Below are 22,144 nucleotides of genomic sequence, written 5' to 3'. Positions count from 1 at the left end.
AAACAACTGTTCAGGTTACAAGTACTCTCTTTCTGCTGTGAAAATAGCTGTGTGCTGTCCTGGGTGACAGTAACCTTGCCTCTATCAAATTTCACTCTGCAGAGAGGTAAAACCTCAGCTACCTCTGCAGCTGAATCTGAGGCCAGTTACTAAGCAGTGTCAACTTTGTTATTCAAAATACCATTAAATATTGAAACTAGCATGTGATTTAATCTATTAAAATTGGAATAGACTGTCCAAGAAAGTAAACTGGCAAATGGGAAACCAGTTGAACATGTTATATTTTAATTTGCAGAGACAAAAATGACAAGCAATTTATTTACATAAAACTGTACAAAAGCAAATTAAATTATGTAAATATTTCATAAATAGAGGTGGACTAGCGTTTAATACATTTTGCCATGTTTAGCATAGTTGCGTGCATAGTGACTCATAATAAACAATGATAAATTGTTCTCTGCTTCACTATCAACATCCAAGTTGCAGAACAATAGTCAATGATTATTATTACAAACAGATCGTACCACACTGAATGCAAGTGCTTTAAAATTTAGGAAAAGTTGTCTGAAAGCATACCCCAGGTAGCTGGTGAATGTTGTCTTCCTAGTGCTTACGTTTTTCAGTCAGTAATACAAGATAACTGATGGGCTTTCATTTCTATTGCTTTTTAATCTACTTTTCTTAAAGAAACTGTATATTTATCACAAAAGAAACAGAAAGAAAAATATTTAATTGTTCAACTTTCTTACAAGTGTTTGGTGATAGCTGGATTTATGGCAAGATCTTTATCTGTATTCATGATTTTTCTGCTTGACAACTTCTAGGGTAGCCTTTCAGCCAATCATTTCAATCACATTTATGTTTTTCCCCCACATAAAAATAATGTTTAACTTTTTTTCCTGAAACTCAGGCAGCAGGCCAGTCAGAAACCATATTCAATAAACATAGTGGGTCTGAGATCTGGAATAAGTCTTAGATTTTAGACCAAAGCTATTGAACTTCCTAATACATATAAAGTTATATATCAACGCATCAATCTATAAAGGTGCCCTAATGTAAAATACATGCAAATCTCATTTGAGTTTCCCATGGAAGGAAAGAAAAGGATGTTTTTTATACTGTACAAATAAAATGTGATGAAGGCTAAAAGCTATTCAAAAAATTTTCAATTTTCTTGGCAACATGAACTGGTGACACCTTGCTAAATAACTATCATATAGACTGATCATACTTTTCCAGGCAGCAGAATTAAAAACAAATTAAAACAGCCCCAAACCCCACACAAACAGTAATTAAAAAAATCCTCAAGACCTACTTAAACCACAGCCTTGTGTTAATAATAATTAAGACTGGTCCATTAACTGAGTTTGGCAAAAGGCTTGTTTTTAAATATATTATTTATAATTTCTCAGAAAATAAACACAGGTAAATATACAGGTTCAAAAAAGTTGGGAATAGCCCCTTACCCCTCAGTGTTCAAACCCAACTACCACTTTACCATAATAATAGGTATAAAAGGCACAGTTGCATATTTTGCATTCACCCTAATTATTTTTTATAGCATTATTTGTTTATTTTTTATACAAAAGCACTCTATTTATGGAGTGGCACCAGATTTAACCTATTTCAAATAAAGAGGAAAAATACAAACACAAAATATATTTGTATGTCATGCCAGGTCAGAAGAGTAATCAGCATATTAATAGTGGCTAGTTCCACAAGAGTTACTGTGAATACTTACAGTAGATAGATTTTAAAAAAATTCTTTCACACATTTTAGATCTAAGGAGATGCACACAAGAAAATTATTTCATGACTGTCTTATGTGGTGCAAAAATTGGTGAGTGACTGCTGATCCATTTAATCTGAAGGTCTATTATAACCTGTATTATTAGCCTTGTAGAAAAAGTGTCTAAGAATATATGGAACCCAGCTACCTAATTTATTTTCTTGTGTGTAATATTAAATAAAATCTTATTAAAGGAAGTTCTGTAGAACATTTTTGTTATGCAATTGTGTATTCTGTTGAAACGTGCAAGAAAAATGTGTTTACATTACATAAGCATTTTAGAAGCATTTTTAAACAGGTACTTACAGATTTTACAAAGCAGTAACTGCTATACGCAGTCTCATAACAAAGTACTAGCTTGCATCTCCCCGTATTACTTAAATAATTAAACATAAAAATGTTCAATCGTTAATAATCTTTGATTTTAATATTTTCTTTCTAAAATATGCCCATTCATCATAACTGCTATACACAAACTAATGTTACTTGAAGAAAGTAAACTTTAGAGAGGAGAATGAAAAGGCCAACCCACTATATGGAGAAGTGAATTCAAAAGATAAATGTGATGAGTTGTTTTGATTTACCAACCTCTACCTTAGAGTGTTTAAGGTTATTTCTATGCATTTCTTCAAAGCAAGAAACTACCCAAAGCTACATTATGACTACAGTTACTAGAGAGCCATCTAGCCATGCCTTCACGCCAGTTAACAGCCAGGGATCTGAATGCTTTCTCCGTCCTTGAGCTGTCCTTGCTGTGTTTGATTGTCACTTTTGTCTGAATGTCTGAGCTCAGTCTGTGATTATTAATACAGCATCAACTACAAAGCAATTGGTTGATGTTCTGCATGTTTTGTTGCTTTTATTGCACAAAACCCTGTTTCATTTCCTCTTCCTTCCAAGAAGCACTCACCATGGTAATTGTTACAGCTCTTGCATATCGTAGCTTGGACTCCTTTTAACTCCTCTTGACCTCCTAGGTATCATACCACTGTTTATCAGACCATTTTTTAATAATGCTAAATGTTCTGAGTCTTGATATCATTTAGTATTTATTGCACTTTTCTTGGTTTTAATGCACTTGGTTTTAAGAAAGCTTTCATTATCATAATCTTTGACATAACTGAAGCAGTTGACAAGCTGCAACACTGATGACCAGACATAGCAACCATGCCTCGCAATCTGAAAAGGAGCTTTTGTATCCAAGTTGTAATGTTCTGTTGTTACTGCATTATCCCATTGTCCACCTTTTTCCCTCCCATCAAGCATTCCCACTAACATGGCCTCTTCTACTACTATTTTTTTTAATTTTGATCTTAAAAATTCCCTGGAACTAGCATATGCAGCATATCATATGCAGCATGTGCTGCAATGTATCATGTCATTACAAAAAAAAGCATCAGTTCCTTTGGGCATTCAACTGAACCACACTGGAAAAAAAAATTGTCATCTGGGCTTGTGAATTGTGCTGCTGCATAGAATGTAACTGAAGCTGTGTTATGAGTACATGTGGTTTTTTGTGAATACATTTATTTTCTAAGTCAAGCCCCAATACTTAGCAGTTCCCCTGATCCTTTGTGTGATCTTTGGCCTTTTTGTTATTACAATCTTCCCAGCTAAATGTTAGTCTTGCCCAAAATAATGATTTTAACAGCTTATCATTGCTATCCTATGGTATAAGTGTTAGTAATTGTGTTTACATTGAAATAATCATTACAGAGAACGAGAGAGAAAGAGAGAAAGAGACACAGCAAGACACATTTGTTCAATGGATAAAACAGAACCAGAGTCCATGAATCACGGGAAGTATGCCATGTTTTTGACTGCAGTCTCAGGCTGAATGCATTTCTGTTGCTTCCAGCCTCAGATGAGAAGTGAGAATATTAAAGCTGTGGTCTTCACAAAGTGCCTATTAATGATTATTCCTTTATATTTATCCTATATCTTTATGGTTTCTGAAGGATTGTCCCTGATGGGGATCAGCAAAATTCAGATGGTATGTTTTGAATACATTTTCCCTGACCTGTTATCCTCAACAAGCCAGATGACAAACAAACAAAATGAGTGGCTTAATTCATGCTTCTGCAGAAGGGAAACAGTGTGTCGTGTTTTTTATTAATCAAGCTTGCTACTATGGGAGGAATTTGCAACCATAGATCTAGGAAAATAAAAATCAGCGAGGGGGAATTAGACATGCAAGTAACAACAATGTTTTCTACATTGTACAGTATAGTCAGGCAGACAGTATAATTACACGCCTGCTATGGAGGCAGAAGTGGCAGGCAGATCTTTTGTCTCTTTGGTGGCCCCCTCTTTATTGTTTCACATTTTTTCTTAGAATTGTTGTGATTTTAAGACTTTTGCCCCATTTCTTTTTTATGTTATGAAAGAACTTTGTTGCTGCTTTTTAGCCTACAGGTAAACTTCTCTTCTAGTTAGAGTATTGACAGGAGATGGCTTGTATTCCCCTGTCTGTGTAAGGGGGATATCCTCTGGGTTGCCTTCTTCATTTTTGCTGAAACTAGCTGCGCTGAAGGTCTCATAGGATGAGGTCAACTTTTTGTTAAGGAGGTTTCTGTTGCGGTCACCCATGAGGGAGGCTTCTCCATTGGCCAGCTTTTCCTGACTGTCCCGTTCATCGACAGGCATGAAAGTGGAGAGTTTTGGCTGGCTCTTCTGCTTTCTCTCCGGAGAAGTGCGGACTGGCATCCAGCAGGAGTCTGAGTGGCCATACTCATCACATTCTCGGGTGCACTTCCCTGTTAGGGCTACATCTGGTAGAGGCCGTGAATCTGAAAATAAAAGAGAGTTTGTCATTACAAATTAATATTACAGTGACTCCCATTGAAACTGAGAATCCTTACATGCACAAAAGGTATTTTTAAAGATCTTGGTAGGAATGTGGCAGTAAGTTCCTCAGTAATAATGTTTTCACGTTGCATGTGCCCAGAGGCAACAAGCAGATCTGTACAGTTATTCTCAACCTTAATAATTGAAAAAAACCAAGGCTATTAATCCTTTTCCTGTGCCTGTAAATCAATTTCAGAAGCATTTGGCATTAGGTACTGAATTAATTTTGACATCTGAAAGAGTCAAAGAAGCACTTAATTCCATACTGCCAATTTTCTAGAAATTATTAAAAATACCTTTCCTTGAATTTTTTTGTAGAGAATACTCTGAATTTATGTGGAAGGATCCTGAGACCCTGTACCCTGCAAATACTTACAAATATACTTAATGCCCTGCAAATGATCAGATCTGTTATTGACAGAGGGACTGAATTTTCATATAATGTAACCTTCTGCTTGTATTTCTGAGGATTGGACACTTGAGTTGTTAGTCCACAATATGTTACATAAGTTGTACAATCAGTAATTGCAGAAGCATATAAAACCTCTGCTGTGGGTTTTAAACTTTAGCAATAGCACAAATAAGGCCAGTGCATATGTGCATGGCAGGGCATGGGATGAATCTGAGTGCTGCCTAAATAGAAACATTTTATATTTGACACACTATGCTAGAAGGGGTACTGTTCCTGTTCACTATGTCTAAGTTTTCTGCACTTGTAAGAGCTTTCACTGAAAACCAGCAAAGTTCCAAGGTCTGCAGGATTGACTCCTGCCTGTTTGCAATGCACGTATATTTAATATTTGTATTTTGATACTTGCATACAACTGAATTTAAAAACTACCTCAAGTATTTTAGGGAATGGGTAAGATTCTTAAACTTTGCTTTTATTCAGTTATAGTATACTTTATGGTCTAAAGGAATAACTGAAGCTGCCTACAAAGTAGCAACATTATATTCAAACAAAGTTGACAAAGAACATAAACCAAAATGAAATGAATTCCAAAAAATGAATTTTTCAGGTGTGTTTGATATGAATTTTATATGACATGACTTATTTGATGAAATATTTAGGGTTTTTTTAATTTAAAAATCAATTTAAAAGGGAGCAAGGAACTTCAACATGGAAACATAATCAGGTACTTCATACGGGCTGTGGCATCTTCCTACCTTCCCACTACAACACCAAAGTTTTTGTGAACAATAATTTTTGCCTGTAATAACATGTGTTATACAAACTTATAAAAACTCCTTCAAAGGCCTGCTCTGACTTCATTCTGTTACTTTTGTTTTGACTATTTTTCTTTGATTTTGGATGATAGAGTACCTTCTCAAATGATGACAATTCCAGCTGTGAATTTTATAAATTGAAAAAAAAAAAGACCACTGTTGAAGATAAAAAACCCAAACAAATAAAAAACCAAAACCCCACAACCAAAAATCCTTCACTCTTCCAGAATAAACTACTTTAATTTAAAATATTTAAAACATGTGCTTGCAGAGAAAGCATATTTCATTTCAGCATCTGTGGATTTAATGCTGATAGAATTGCAAAAGCTCTTAAAAGTCAGATTTATCTTCTTCCTGTCCTGATTTTTTTTCAAGCATATAAAAATTATTTTAATAAATAATTAATTGCAGTATTGTAAAGAGTGTGTACACTGTTTGCTACTGATAGGTGTCAACATTTAAAAGAACTTACTGTATGTATTTCATATTTCATATTTCAATGAAATATCACTGACTATAATGAGGAAACAGCCCTGGTGTTTAGATAATTGAGTAACCCTGTAACTAAGATGTGTAAGGCTGGGAAGAGGAAACTGAGTGATTTTTTCTTTTTTAAATTTTTTCCCTGATTTATTTTTAAGGCTTTTTCCCTCAGACACAATTAGCACTTTTTTTTTTTCCAGTGAAGAATGCAATACTATGAAAACTTATCAGCCTATCAGTTTTCAGATGACTGTGTCCTGCAAACATACATAGAATATGAAGATAATTACAGGAAAATCTTCTATTTGTCAGCTAAATCAGCATTATTCTGATTCTCCCTAATGATAAGAAACATAATTAACTACTCAGGTGCCCTCATATGCTTTGATTTTTAAGCAGAATTTTTCATATTTTTACAACAGGGCCAATTCCCTCAAAATTCTATAAATTATTTGAACCAGCACCTTATTTCAAAAAAAAACCCTGGCCATTAAACATTATGCTTGCTTCAGGTATTTTAATTATTTTCTGACATAATATTAGCAACTGCTGATCAAGGCAGTTTGACCTTTATTTAAAACATAAGAATATATATTTATTGAAAAGATTTTCCTTTGTTGTCATTTAACTTTGGGTTTTTTTTCCAAATTGAAACAATTAGCATCTCATTATATCTGATGGAGTCATTCTAGGTAAAAAAAATTTGAGTCAGCAATAAATCAGTTCATAAAAATCCTTCCCGTGCTGGTGGTCTTTGAATCATGCACTTGAAAATGCACCATTTTGCATTGTAGTGCTTCTCCTATTCACTTCTGAACAAATACTGGAACTCCTTATTTTGAAGCATGAGGACTTAATGTACAATTGAACCTTATAATGCATTTTTAAGAAGCAAAATCTTCCAAGTCAGTGTGTTGCTGAGTTGCCCTGTTGGGTTATGTGATAAACTTTATCTGCACACCCACAGAAGAGCTCAGAGAGACACAGGATGAACAATATTAGCCCAAATACTACCCTGACAGACCTACCCAGCCCACCATAGGGCAATCAGATCCTCAAAGGTCCATCTGTCCAGGCCCAGAGTAGCACAGTGGTGTATAGTAGCAGATAGAAACTCAAAACAATGATTCAGGAAAAAAAAATCATCTTTCAGTGAAATGCTGGGGACTGCTGTCTAGGTATGTATAGCAAATTATAAGATATAGGGAAAAGAATCTGGGATAGCAAAGGACTTAGATGATGTTTAGGGGAGAAACCATGGGGAAGACAAGTGAGGAGTTTAGGTGATAGAAGGGAAATAGAAATATAAGGGGATAAAAGGGCCAGTCATATGTAAATAGTTAGCTGGGTAATACATTTTTCTGGTTATATTCTGTGTATAGTGTCTGGATGAACACCATTTGTTCTGTCCTCTTATTAAATTCCCTTCTAACTCTTTCTGGGAATGGGCTCTCTATTATGAGTGCACGTATAGATATGGGTTTGTCCATTAACACTACTGATCTTTCATCTGTCCAGCCAGAGGAGGACAGAATGAGGCCCCTTGTGCTGTTTGTGTTCATAGGAGGGCTTTGAGTGTGATCTGTGTGGACAACTCAATATATATCTGGTCTATGTGTGTGCTCTGTGTATGTGCCTACTGGGAACCTCTCTTCACCTTTGCTACTGTTTGCTGCTTGAATCAGCATTTGAGTACAGATTTAATCTAACATGGTTTGAAACCTGCCGCATTTTAATCTCTCATCTGTTTAAAACTGACATACCTAAACTAGTGGGTTAAGGGAAGATGGGGTTCTTTCTATACACTGCACTTCATAACAGTGATTTAACCTCTAATTTGGATAAACTGTCATGCCACTTCAGCTGCACAGGAACTGAGTTTAGGTAATTCATCGAAACAGATCAACCCTCTTTTGCAGACTCTATGGTCAGCATTTTAAATTGCCTAGCCCATGGAGTTTTGAACAATCTCTAAATTTGAAAATAAAAATAAATTTTCTCATGTCCTCTAGTATAATTTGCATTGAAACATATCCATCTGTAAGCTAAATTTTTTTTTAGTGCTTCTCGGTTTAAAAGTTAAATACTCCAGTACTGACCCTATTGAGAACTGACAAGTCTAATGGAATATGACACAGAAATTTTTCAGCAGAACTGGCAAGTCATCAAAGAGCAGCACAACAGATTCCAACTACAGTTACATATCTGGAAATGGACTTAAATTTGTGCATAAAACCCCCTCATTAACAAAAAAAAAAAAAAATATCACAAAGTTAATTAGTAGAGAAAGATATGTGATATTTATTGTTATACTGAAATCTCCAGATATGGCATTAGGTTCTAAGAGTTTGTATAGACAAGTCAAATTCAACTTTTTATCTGCACAAAAAGATAATCAGAAGATGTCATCAGAAAGTATCCTCTAACTTATTTTCAAGCATATCTTCTCATGGTATCTCTAGATCAGAACTTGACACAACCACTCCCTAAAATGCAGATATTTATGAAAATTTTTAGGCATATATGTAAATGGAGAATTCAAAATGTAGTACTTTTAAAACAGATTTGCCAGACTTCAGCTTGGGAAAAAATTGGAAAAAAATTTAAAGGGCCTTAAAATCTACTTTGTCATTGGATCTAATAGAAGCTTCCACCACAAATTTTTTAAAGTTATCTGATAAAAATTAGGTTTTTTAAAAAATTTATTAACTATTCCTATTCACAGTGATATGTGTGGTAGTCTGTTATTTTACAGTTTGTTCTTCTGTAATATGTTTTAATATTCCTTGTTGTAAGTTTGTAATGGTTCATCCTATGTACCCCATTTGGGTACATACTTCTCTAATGGTTCAGTCCTGAGTTGCTTCCCACACCTTTCCCCGCCAAAGCGTACGTCAATCTACTTGTCAATCCACCTGTACACCTCCCTTGTTCCCTTGTTTTACCCCTGTCTGTCAAAGATATCACACTTCTTTGCTCCTGGAGTGTTCCCTGTCCTTCATCCCTTCCTTGGAGCAGAATTGGATTGTAGGCTTTGCTCCCTCCCGTGTTGGCTTCTATTGGGGAGCCCTTACCCTGCACCCCTCCCCTAATGCCTCCTGTTGGTCACAGGTTGTGTCCTCCCTGTGTTCCCTCTACCCTTTAAAAACTGCCCCTTCAGGTTCAGAGGTGTCACTTGCTCTGTCCCACTCAGACAAGTGTCCTTCCCTCATTCCCGTGCCTCAGTTTCCCCGTGCTCTGTCCCTGCTGTGCTCCCCACCCGCAGCGATCCCCGGCCCCCGCACCCGGCTGGGCACAGCCTCGGGGCGGCCGCTGCGTGTGGCCCTGCGGCCGAGCGGGACAGCCAGGGAACCTCCATCCCGTGGCCTCTGAGGGCCAGGCACAATATGCTTTACGTTTTCCATAAAATTTTGTACAAAAGAATGTAAGTGATTGGAAATATTTATGTGTATACTAATGTTTCTGCTGATTGTAGCTGACTGTTCCCTTAGGGCTAGTAGGGTTGCTTCTTGTCAAAAAAGGAAGGCACCTACCACTGCAGGCTGGACAGGGAAAAGATGATGTTCTATCTCCAGTTTAATGCTAAATAAACTATTTTCCCTCCTCCTATTCCTGATCAAAATAGGTTAATATATTTCAGCAAGGGCATAAACAGTATTATGAACTCAGTAGTCAAAAAGTACACCTGGGAATTGGAACTAGATGATTTTTAAGGTCCCTTCCAACCCTCTCTATTTTATGGCTCTTCATGTTACAAGTTATGTGTTTTTATTTTACACACACATTGCAGAAATATAGCCAAGAATGCTCACTCTGGCTCCACTCTACACATTTTTAACAACCATTCTTGTAAAATATATTTTATAGTCCTACATTTAGTCGTGACATGGTTCTAGCACAGACACAGGAGAAAAATGTAAAGAGCTTTTCACTTTTTAATTTTTGTAAACCATGCGCAAAGCTACCAGTAACAACAGACTTAAGATGTACTTTGGTTGGCAAAAGATTTGTTCCACTTGTCCCTGGAGATGGAAAACCTTCCAAACCAATAGTGACACTTTATCTAGGCACAATAATTTGAACATCTGCAGAAAGCATTCCTAGCTGTAGACCTTTGTCTTGGAGGAGTACAAAACCACAGTAGCCATATAGTAGTAGTACAGCAGTGCAACAGTAGTTCTGTAAACCATGCAGCTTGGTTCACAGGATCTGAGGAGTCATTGGCAGAGGAGTTCTGAATAGTATCTATGACAAATCAATGACTACATGCAGATTTTGCTTTCCACATTGACAGGCCCATAATATCCCTGCATGGTTCCATTTATTGAGGACCTATAAAAAATGCATGTGGAGTAGTTCCAGCTACTGTGAGAAAAGAAAAAAAGACTAGGAACAGTTATATAGTAAACAAAGAGACTGTGGTTTGGGTGAGCCCCATTTTTTCTGCATTCTGTACACAAATATATTACATTCAGAAGGCCATCCAAAATGCAAGTGAAACACCATTATATGATTAAAGTGGAGTACGTTTATATGGCTTTTATATTAAAAGCCATGACTGTTTTATGAGTGGTGTGATCAGGGACACAATAAAGCTCTTAAAGTCTAACAAGTATCGACTACATGATCAGGGAACAATAATGCAGAAAACAGCTGAGAGAGTACATACTGTAGAAAATCACTGTTTAAGGGGGAAAAAGAAAGCTTGTCTACAGGGACCTACAGCTACAACAGTACTGTTGTTGAAATTCTTGCCTTCTAATTGTAGTAATTCAGGAACTGCACCCCAGTTTGTGCCATGGCATGTTCTGACATGCCAAGAAACTATAAAAATACTTAAACATGTGAGAAAGCATCAGCAATTTCGTTCTCTGTACCTTAGGCTAAATACAGTTAAACAGCAGTTGAACATATCTCAAGAAGCGTTTAGTGCCCCAAGGCTTGGACTGCTGTCATTCTGAATGTGGCATTATCGTGTACTGTAGAGATAGTGCATGCCATCTCTAAAACAGTCTTACTGAATAAAGTCAAACACAAATCCACTGCTTGAGACATGCCAACTGCACCAAAATAATGAATATATTAATTGCTTCTGTACTAGAATAATTTCATGTATATCATGCCTAATTCTAAAATTCCTTTCAGTGCTTAAGAAAATACTTGGGAGTACAGAAAGCTTTTATATATGTTGCTGGAATGATTAGTATTGTGAGACAGGGTATGAGAGAATGATATAAAATAATGAATTCTGAAAATCTGATTTATTTTTCAATGCAAAGGAAAGAAACGTAGAAATAAAGAATGAAGAATATAAAATGAAAGTGAGAATTTTCAATACTTGAAAAGTGGTGGAAAATAATAGTTCCTCTTAAACAATCCTTAAAGCCAGCAAGACTCATTACTGTGATGAGTATAAAGTCCTAATAAGTAGCAGCTCCAAGAGAGATCATAGTGACATGATAAAGGAAACACATGCTGCTAAATGATCCTTTACAATTAAAACTAATAAAAATAAAACAAAACAGTGTCATAGAAAAATAGAAACAGTTAAATAATTCTTTATATTTGAAAAAATTCATGCTAGATGAATGAAAGTGAGTTGGTGAGAAGAGAAAGCAGATATGTAATGCTAATGTACCTAAAAGGCAAGAAAATACCCCAAGAGTGGAAACAATCTATGGTGCATGCTCATAGTGAAAAAAACTAGAAGTAATGTCCTGATTGCAACAATGACAAGTCAGGTTAGAAATTAGAAAACTCTTTGAGGATGAATGAACTAGTAGAGGAAGGTTACAGAACCTGGGATGAGTTTTACAAATGTCTAGAAAATTTTTTTCCCGGGATAACATAAATGTAGCTAATACCTTGGGAGAGAAAGGATGCACTAAATGACCTCTAAAGTTTCCCTTCATCTCTACAGTTCTGTTGATGTGATTGCCAACTCTCATGTTCTTTGGCCTCAGTCCAGTTCCTAACTGCTTCTGGGTTGAGACTCTTGACTTATTCAGTAATAAATCAACTTCAAACCGTGGGCTTCAGTTCAACAAAAAATCCATTTTAGAATCCTCCTTAAAATTTTATGGTAATAAAACTACAAGCAAAACAAAAAAATAAGTTGGACTACTTAATTCAGGTGTAAATCAAAGAAACACAGGAACATGAAGCCCGTAATGATAAAAACATCCCATCCATTCTCAAGTTCCAACATGAGAATTTAGCATTTATAAAATCTTTTTTCCTGAGCAAAAACACATCCATCCAATTTTACAATTAGTTTCTTCGCAAAGTTAAAGGATGAATATTGCTCCTGCCTGTAGTAGTGCAAAACATATCACACTTCTGAAGTCCATTAAACGTGAAACTGGTGTAAGAATCAAAATTTCACCAGTTTACATCTTATATGATATTTTTGTTTTGCTTCTCTTGAATATTTCCTGTCTGTTTTAGGGAGGAGGAGTAAAATAAGATAACAACGTATAAAGTTTTGATTGGGTTTTTTTTATGCTTATTAAACATAGTACACCAGTCTGTATAACAACTTAAAAAGACTCAGATATGTAACCAAAGAAATATTACCCAAGTAATAAAGAAATATTACCCAAGCAATAATATTTTTGACTGAGTTTCCACATAGTCATAGTTATTTGTATCACAGTTACCTCCAGCTTGATAAAGTCTAATATTCTTTAATTGTTTCTGGAATTATGGAACAAATTGATAAAAATAAATTCTTGCCTAAATTAGTGATTATACCAGTTCAATAATATTGAATCTATGTTCTTCAAGGAATCACCAGTATTTCAGAACTAACTTAAAGACAGTTTGTATTAAAAATAGTTCAATGGGTTTTGGGTTTTTTTACACTAAAAAATCTCATAATTGTCTGATGGTTGTCAGCGGAGGACAGTCACTTAAATTGTTACAACATTATAGTTAAGTGAAATCAAGTTCAACAGGTTTAATTCTAGATAAATACTAGTTTGATTACATTATAAATAGGAAAGGTCAGTAGAAACACAGTTTTCTCTTGTTTAAGTTGTATTTTTCCTGTAGTTCTGACTGTATTATTTCAATATCTTTCACAAAACCAATTGCATATATATAATGAGAACTAAGTATCAGCTTATGGGATGCCAGTGGTGAGTACCATACTAAATACACCATGCTGAACCTAAATTCCCCAGATTTTAATTTTCTAGATTTAAATGTATTTGCTGCAAGACTTCTTGTAATCCTGTTAAATCCTTTGATAGCCTGATTTACTTCTATCACTGAAATGGCAACATATCCTTCTGAAAAGCAGGACTTACTGTGGCTTCCTGAAGTAGCACAGACATTAAGATGTAGGAAACATTTAAGCCATCTAATTGTTCTGCCAATCTAATGCTAAGGTATTAATCTGTCACTGTGTCAAATTACATGCCTTTATTTTTTTCAGTAAAATGTGTCAGTGCTTAACAAACTCTGAGCTGAAACAATTTATGGAGCAATTAGAATGTCAACTCTCCTACAGATGACTTAAGAAAATCTGAATTGAGGCTCAAAAGTCACCATAACTTCCTTGATGCTCCTGCCAAAGTGATGAGGCTGCAGGAGCTGTAAGGGAATCAGGTAGCTAGCAGCCATTATTAGCTCACCTCAGCTGTTCCTCTCTTTTATTTTATTTCCTGTTGATAAGGATTTAATAATGTATTTTTAAATCAGGAATGGACACCAGGTAGGAAAATAAGTGCTCCTGCCACAGAAAACAAAAGCACCATTACTTCCCCGTCATCTCCCTTCAATTTATGCCTACCTCATTTAACATATAACTTATTTTTGGAGATATTCCAAATTATATTTTCTAAGGGATGACAATGAATGCAGCATTGCTTTCATTTAAAAACTAAAAGACATGGGCCCAAAAGATGTCTGGTGTCATTTGGTCTCATGGATATCTCACAAATATCTTCAAAGATATACAGAACTGATAATTAAAGTGGAATAAATAGATAAAGTCAGTGACATGGAGGTTCAAGCTCTTTTTTAAGACTGATATTTGTTGAAGCAATATATGGCTAACGTTTAGCTTCAAATGGTGACTAATTAGAAAGATAAACCCCCACTAAGCACATAGATAGTTAATTGTCACAAGTAATGGCAGGAATAAAATGAATGAATAAACAGAAAAACTGAACCATTTGTGCTTGTTGACAAGAATTCAAACTAAATTTTGAGTCTTCCGTTTGAAGGCTTCTATATTTAAGAATTGCTTTTAAGGGAAAATACTGGTTTCTTTCTTCCATATTTTTCAGTGAGCTACTTCTTCCAGAATTATTCTGACATTAAATAGTAACTTGAACTGATTATGTTGGTAGCACCACTGCATTTGTGAAAATGAAGTGCTTCATACTGTTCCACTTTGTGCAGCAAAACATTGCTGGATTCTAGATCATATTTTATACCTGCATACACAGAATAAAATATTGAATAGTAACCTATATTAAATTGTAGTACTGCTTTCATGAAAAGGGAATTACTTGGGTTTCCAGAGGTTTTCTGTGTGACTCATGTAAACTATACTTTGCTACAAGTCATAGATTCTAAAAGGTTAAACTTGTAAGTGCAAAATGAGCTGAAGGTCTGTTAATTTATATTATGTTATTTTCAAATGGGGAAAAGAACAAAGTTATCTATGCTCTACATGCAAATGATTAAATTATGTAGAGCTCAGCATGAAGCAGAAACAAATAACTTGTGACTACTTGCCTCTTTAGCAGCTGTCAAGAGAAAGTCATATTTTAGGAAGAAGTATAGTAGTCGTGTGAAGTATCCATTTAACCTTTTGGGTCACATGAAGGGAACCTTATCCCAAGCAATGGAAAAAAATACACACTTATCTATGTATAAAGATATACACTAAATATATGCTTATCTTTACACTTGTCACCCCATTCACTGCAACCCTTTGAGCTTGACCCATGAGCCAGCTGCTCACCCATCCTCTATGATGTGTTTATCCAGCTGTGTGCTGAAACTTTTGTCCAGGAGGGCACTGCGAGAGACAGTATGAAAAGCTCTTCTGAAATACAAAAAGATTAGACCAACTGGCCTCTCTTGATCAACTAGCTGGGCAATATTTTTGTAAAAGCAAATTGAGTTTTAGAAGAGGACTTTGCCCTTGTGAAGCTGTGCTAGCTGTGATTGATGATTGCATTATCCTACAGGTGTTTTTAATACCTCACAAAATTAATTCACCTAAATTTGTACTTCTGTTATAAGTACTGATGCTTTCTTACTGAGATTTTGCAGGGAAGAGGGAGTTTTGGGAGTTAGGTTTTTTGCTGTTGATGTCACTTTTATAGTAAGTATGTAGAAAAGTCTTTACAACTCAAAAAACAAAGAAACAAATAGAGAAAGATAATGAATCTCTCAGTGTTCTCAGTATGATTTATGTTCTGCTCAAAGGGATTTTTTCCACTAATTTTTTTATTGATTTTTCAGTTGTGTCTGCAGATTACAGTGAATTAATTGCAAACATCAGCTCAGAATTTTTCCATTTTATGACAGATTCATCTGGGTTACAGTCCATTAGTAATTAAGTATTAAGCACAGCACTAATTCCTCCTGAGCACATATAGCTGAAAGTCTGTAATCCTACACATGAATCATAAGAATGTTATATGAAAAGAGGTTAAAGTATCACTGCTTATCTCAGTATGGAATAAAACAGTATAAAGATATTATTTTTCTTAACATTATGAAGTATAGAAGAAGTTTGAAAGAAACAAAACACAGGAAAAACAGTCAAGTGTTACTTGCAATGTCTAAGCCTGTCAGAAACAGTAGTGTCAATCCTTCTTGTGAGAGGCAGAATCTAACAGAGACTGCAACGTGTATCATAGCTATTTGACCATTATTCAACAGTTATAGGTGGTAAAGAAGTATAGATTTTACTTTACATATAGAATTGTGGATTGATGAATGTTAAAGTCAAGATTGGACTAGAACAGGGGTATCTGAGCATATCAGTCAGGAGCTATCTCTCATCCCTGTGATGAAGATTCTGGGGTTTTGTTGACCAACAGCACCTTCAGATTTACTAAGTCATTCAGTTGAGTTGAACATACTCTGCAACAGATTTTCTTGGATATACCTCTGAATTTTTGTGAAATATTTCCCAGCCCCAAAGTAAAAATAGAATAATTTTTGTCAGAAGTAACTGCAGTGAAAGGACTTTTCTAGTAAATCCATACTATTATTGTTTTAAGAATGTTTAATATTTCAATTAATCTCCTCTTACATTGTGCAGCACAATACTAAAACTAGTCAGAATACTTTTGTTTAATGTGCTTGCCAAAGCATTTATCATACCCATAAAATTGTAAATCTCAGGAATTATTACATTGTTCCTCTGCTTATGACATCTTCAGATTTCTTAATACGTGCAGTATATATAATTTGGGCTACTGCTTCAGAGTTAACATCTACTTTTTCCAGAATAAATGAAATATTTTCCAGCTTGTTCCATTCATTTGAATATCAAGAAATTTTAAAAATTATTAGTTTATTCTTTCACTCAGACTTCAGTAAAAATAACAATGTTAGGCTTGCTTCACCAGCAATGCATGCTAAATTCTTGACAATAGGTAGGAAAAATACCTAAATTATGTTTGTCGGGATAGCATAAAACTTAGCCAAGCAAAACATATTAACAGTGAAGTCAAATTATCTTATTTTTAAGAGTACATATACAACAAAAAAAAAATTATAGTGTTTTAAAATACTGTCTGGAGGTGAGGAAAATAAAAAAGAATCCTCTTGATTATTCCCAGTTTAAATCCACAGTCTGCTAATCTACCCAGTATTAATTAGAGTCGTCATAATCAGTTAGCAGCTGCTGGACTATCTTGAAAAGTCAAAGATACTAAACACCAGTGGTTAAAGGGTCAAATACAGGAGCTGGACAGAACATAAAGAAATGGAAGATAAACAAAAAATTATATCTGTAGATTTCATTTGACTTGCAGAGCAACTATTGTTAAAGGAAAAAAATTAATGTGGTATTTTGGCAATTATTATTTCAGAAAAAATTTTAATAAACTGTTTATTAAACGGTTATTTCCCACTATTGCCCCCACAACATACCATAGCTAGGGCATATGGTGCACACTTTTTACAGGCATCTTCCTTTCAGGCCATTCTAAATATGGTTTCCTGACAGAAAAAATATTTAGTAGAAAATTGTTCTCTCTGCAGTATTTTAGTCTCTGGCTTCTCTGTGAGATCATAATAGAGGTGTCAGTTAGGATTGTAATTCTTGTGAATGTAAAGCATTGTGCATTGAAGTATAGCTAATTTATTCATGCAATAGATTCCATATTGGCTGGTACAATTGTTTTCTACTTGTGTCTACTATGAAGCTGCAACTTCAGGCAAAGAAATGTGTACTGAAATATCACCTAAGACACATTTACTGTTGGATGAGGGAATTATTTCGTAATTATTCAAAGAGTATGACATGCTCTTACCAGAGCAAATCCTACCAGTAACTGAATATCACACTTGGGTATTTCATGGACCTTGTACAGGAATGAACAACAGAGAGGGCTGATGAGTATATTTCGTGCCCTTTTGTAAACAAAGCATTTCTGATAGTGATCCATTAGATTAGGTCTGGACTAAGCACAGCAGATGAATGCGCAGTCCACAGTGGTGGACACCAGTAATTACATTATCAAACTTACACTTCAAGATAATTAACTTAAATGGATTGGTAAAGCATTTTATATATATATATATATATATATATATATATATATATATATATATATATATATTCTATTTTAAATCAGAGATGAGTGCCTACCTAGCTAAATTTGAAAATTATGTGTTCACTTTCAAGTAATACAGATAGAAATCAGATGGAAAAACTAATGTGTTCTCAAAATACTTTGACAATAATAATTTTCAACATTAAAATTAACATTGATTTTATTCTGATCTTTCTGTGAAGGTATTTTGAGACTGCTATTTTTTATTAGTCTATTTATGTATACTCTCAAATCTCTTTCCTCCTAGATGTGTGAAAAAATGCTGTATGTGCAAAAACCAACAAACTCTCAGTCCTTACCAGACACGTGAACTGCAATTTCATATATCTTGAGTATTGTTATAATTATTTTGGTCTGCTGCAAAAGTATTTTGTGGAGTTTTCTCTTTCTATTTACTGATGCTTTTAGTCATTGATAGTAGAGGAGGTACAGAAAGAGGTCAAAATTGACAGCAAAACTGAATCAGGGCTTCTCATGCCAATGAAATAATGAAAACCAACACTGTTCTTACAGCAACAATAATGAATATAAATAGACAAACCTCTGAACAGCTACTGGGAGAAAGAGAATAAGCCATCCATTTCAAGAAAAAAATCTTTTCCTGCCATCACAGATAGCCTTGCAATCTGGATAAATTAGGATGCCCTTTAAACAATTTTCATGCTTCAAGAAATATCTGTGAGAGACAGGTCTTCCTCATTTTCCTTTAAGGAATCAGACTTAATAGGTTGAAGTTTGTGTGTATTTTCTACACTTATATTTCTCATGTCAATCACTCCTGGAAAAAATCTGTTATCTCATCCTTGACAAACTCGGGTACCTAATATGAATGCCTTTTTCCCTCCCTGGATTTGTTGACTCAAGCACACATATCCCTATATCTCTAGAGATAACATTAGCAGAGTGCAAGTACCATCTAAATAATTGTCACTAGATACAAAATATTTGTCCAACTCTTTTTTCTGTTTAAAATTAAGTCTATAAGTAAATGTGTAAATCTGCACCAAAGTAAGTTAATGAGATGCCATTATCTATTTGGTTTTCTTCCATATAAAATGATGGACACTGTATTTAAGGAAAGATCAAAAAAAGCAAGTTAGTTTGCTTTTTTGACTGATAGCATCTTCCAAGACCACAAGATTAAAAGTCATTGAATAGGTGCCATATAATTTAATTTTAAGAGATTAGGACATTTTTGTCTATCACTAAGTGTTTCTATGGACCTAATGCATTGCATACCACATCTGTTTGGAACTCAGTAGAGAAATATCTTGCCTCTCACTGAAACTGCATATAATAACATCTTTTTCTGGAATAACAAAATAGCAATTTGTTATATATTTACTATTGTCACCATGCTATAAGAGAACAATTCTGGTTAATTTACAATAATTTTATTCATAGGGAGATCTTAATTTCAATCAAGATTTATAGATATATTTTATATTTCAAATTTTAAGAGGTAGAACAGATGGAAAAGGAAGAGCAAATTTGGAATAAATTTTCCTTACTTAGCAAAGTATCATTTAGCTTCTTGTTTGTTAGATTCATTTATTATGCTTCAGTCCATGAAAATTTGTCTAGCTGCAGACATCTCTTATTCTTCAAAACAAAATTTCTACAAATTTCTGCAATAATCTGTATTTAGAGAACACTCTTAGAAAATTTAAAATTCTTGGCTCAAGCATTCATTTGTTGACTCAGCTACAAAAAATTGCTAAAGGAATTATAGACATCTATTAGAATTTAATGTCTGATATAGTTTTACCTAATTTGTCTTTCAGGGAAAAAATAATACACAGCTAAAGCATAGCTTTCACAAGATGGATTACATCACTTGTACCTAGGATTTAGAAGTTTGGTCAACCCAGATTCATTTTTATTTCTAAAAAAATAAATATTTTGTTAATTCAGAGACTAACTTCATACTCCCCTGATATTCTTTGAGTCAAATATTTCTGTCATCAATGAGAAGTGCAAATGCAAAACAAAAAAAGCTAGTGGCATGTCAACATCTGAAATTATTGTAAAGTATGATCCAGATCTGTTCCAAGGATAGCAACTGAAAATTTTGGTGGAACAGAAAGAAGAGATAAGGTCTCTTGAGATTATATGTTTTGTGTTTTAACTATTATAAATCAGATGAAGATTTACGCAACTTTAAACCTTTTTCTAAGACACTGACATTAGCAGCATATGCAAAACAAAGATAATTTTTCTCCAAAAAGATAAGAGGTATATTAAAGATGGTACCAAAATTTTTGCTGTATTTCAGTCCATCTCATCTATTAAGTTTACATGGACAGAGATAATAAAACAGCATGATAGAAAATACAATTTAAAGATGTGTTTGTAGCCTGTCATAAAATTACTGCATAATGTATTTTTCAGCTCAAAAGTGTAAAGCTGCTGAGCAAAGCTGCTCAGCAGCAGTGTGTATGTTTTTCTGACTGAAGAGTTTTAGTTTAAGTGGAACTCCTTTGAGGAAAATGAAAGATTGCTCAATTGTCAAGAGTAACTAAACTTGTTTAACTGAGAGAATTTTCTGTGGCTCAGAGGGGAATCTCTGCTCCTGCCTCTAAATTTATAGGTGACAGAATGAGACTTCAAGGAGACTGTAGAGGTTATTCCACACAGGAATCTATGGAAGGTTGCTTGACTACATAATGTAGGATGAAAGGATATTAAAGGGAAATATCAAAATACATATTTCAGATTTTCATATTCTGTCCAGCTCATAAGATACTTTTTTCACTGTTAAGAACAGTAAAACAATTCTTAGCTTGTTACATAGTGTTCTAGTAAAATAAGGTTATAGAGAATATTATTATTTTGGAATCTCTTGCTCTGTTATTTACCCAGCAAGGCTTAACCAAGAAGGCTGAGCAAATCAAACAAAAACATAAACAAAGGAATCTTATGAAATCAACAAGTATGAATTTGTAAAGAGACAGCACCAAAAAATGAAACTGATGATACTTATGGAGCCATACCAGATTTGCTTTACCTAGGGGTTAAATACGTAAAAGTTCAGTAACCCAGAAAGATATAGTGTGATGGAAAAAAATAAAAATTCCAGTCTCACTAACAAAGCTTTTGCTTTAAAACTGCAGTGATTTATGCGTCAATGCTAATATAGGATTCAAATGGATTAGTATAGTAGAAACTTGGTCTAACCCTTAGTCACAAAGCACTGTTGCACATAGCATATAATTTTTAGAAAAAAATAGTTTGTAAGAGAGATATCTGCTGTGATATACCATTGCCATTTTACAAATATGTTTCATCCCATGAAACACCAATGGCAAGTTATATATGCCTACATGTGGATGGAACAAAACAGACAAGCTCTAGAAGAGCACTGTATAATATGAGATTGCAAATGAAAAAGAACAAAACTAAATTTTACAGGATGGGAAAACTAAGTACTTAAGACTAATTTTCACCAATTTTCTCTGCTTGTTATGAAAGTGAAATACAAACTGTGTACTACACATGTTATCCAACCTTTAATGTTTTTCTGGTCTTATAGGATATTTTCAGGTGTTATTTGGATTGGGGGATATTATTTGTTGGGATTTTTTAAAAAGACAGCAAAAGAAGGCTAAGAAGAACATGGAAGAGGAATGTCTGTTTATAAAGTATGAATACCTTAAAAAAAAAAAGTGAAGGAAAGAAAAAAAGAAGAAATCATTAGATTTGAAAGGAACTCAAACCAAACAGAAGAAGCAATTATAATGAAATTTTTGTAGTGTTTGAAATAGGCATTCCAGTCAGTAAACCTGACTCAGTCTGAATACTATAATTACCTGCTTCATGCTTAATATTCTGTTGTTCATCAAATGAAATTAAAAGCAAGATAACTCTAGGTAGTTCTGTAGATCTGGCTCAACAAGAGAAGTATTATGAATAGCTATAGTTCATCTTATCTCAAAAAAATCTATCAGGTAACCAACACATCAAAGGACTTGCACTGCAGTTCTGT

The 22,144-nt window shown here is 34.4% G+C and overlaps 1 protein-coding gene across 4 annotated transcripts in view; it reads right to left on the bottom strand.

The window, feature by feature from the left end:
- Window positions 1-263: 263 nt before the first annotated feature.
- PCDH7 (protocadherin 7) overlaps window positions 264-22,144 on the bottom strand; it is a 261,503-nt gene continuing 239,622 nt past the window's right edge. For 3 of the 4 annotated variants that reach the window (XM_031504566.2, XM_021554318.3, XM_021554319.3), the window contains one exon: window positions 264-4,578. In XM_031504566.2, the coding sequence (XP_031360426.1) occupies window positions 4,199-4,578 (380 nt within the window). In that variant the 3' untranslated portion in view covers window positions 264-4,198. The remainder of the gene's footprint in view (window positions 4,579-22,144) is intronic. The other variant, XM_077782795.1, reaches the window with a different exon arrangement.

The sequence above is a fragment of the Lonchura striata genome, chromosome 4, assembly GCF_046129695.1.
Source record: "Lonchura striata isolate bLonStr1 chromosome 4, bLonStr1.mat, whole genome shotgun sequence".
Classification (NCBI taxonomy): Eukaryota; Metazoa; Chordata; class Aves; order Passeriformes; family Estrildidae; genus Lonchura; species Lonchura striata.
Note: the sequence above shows the minus strand (reverse complement) of the source record. Positions and strands in the feature narration are given on the sequence as shown.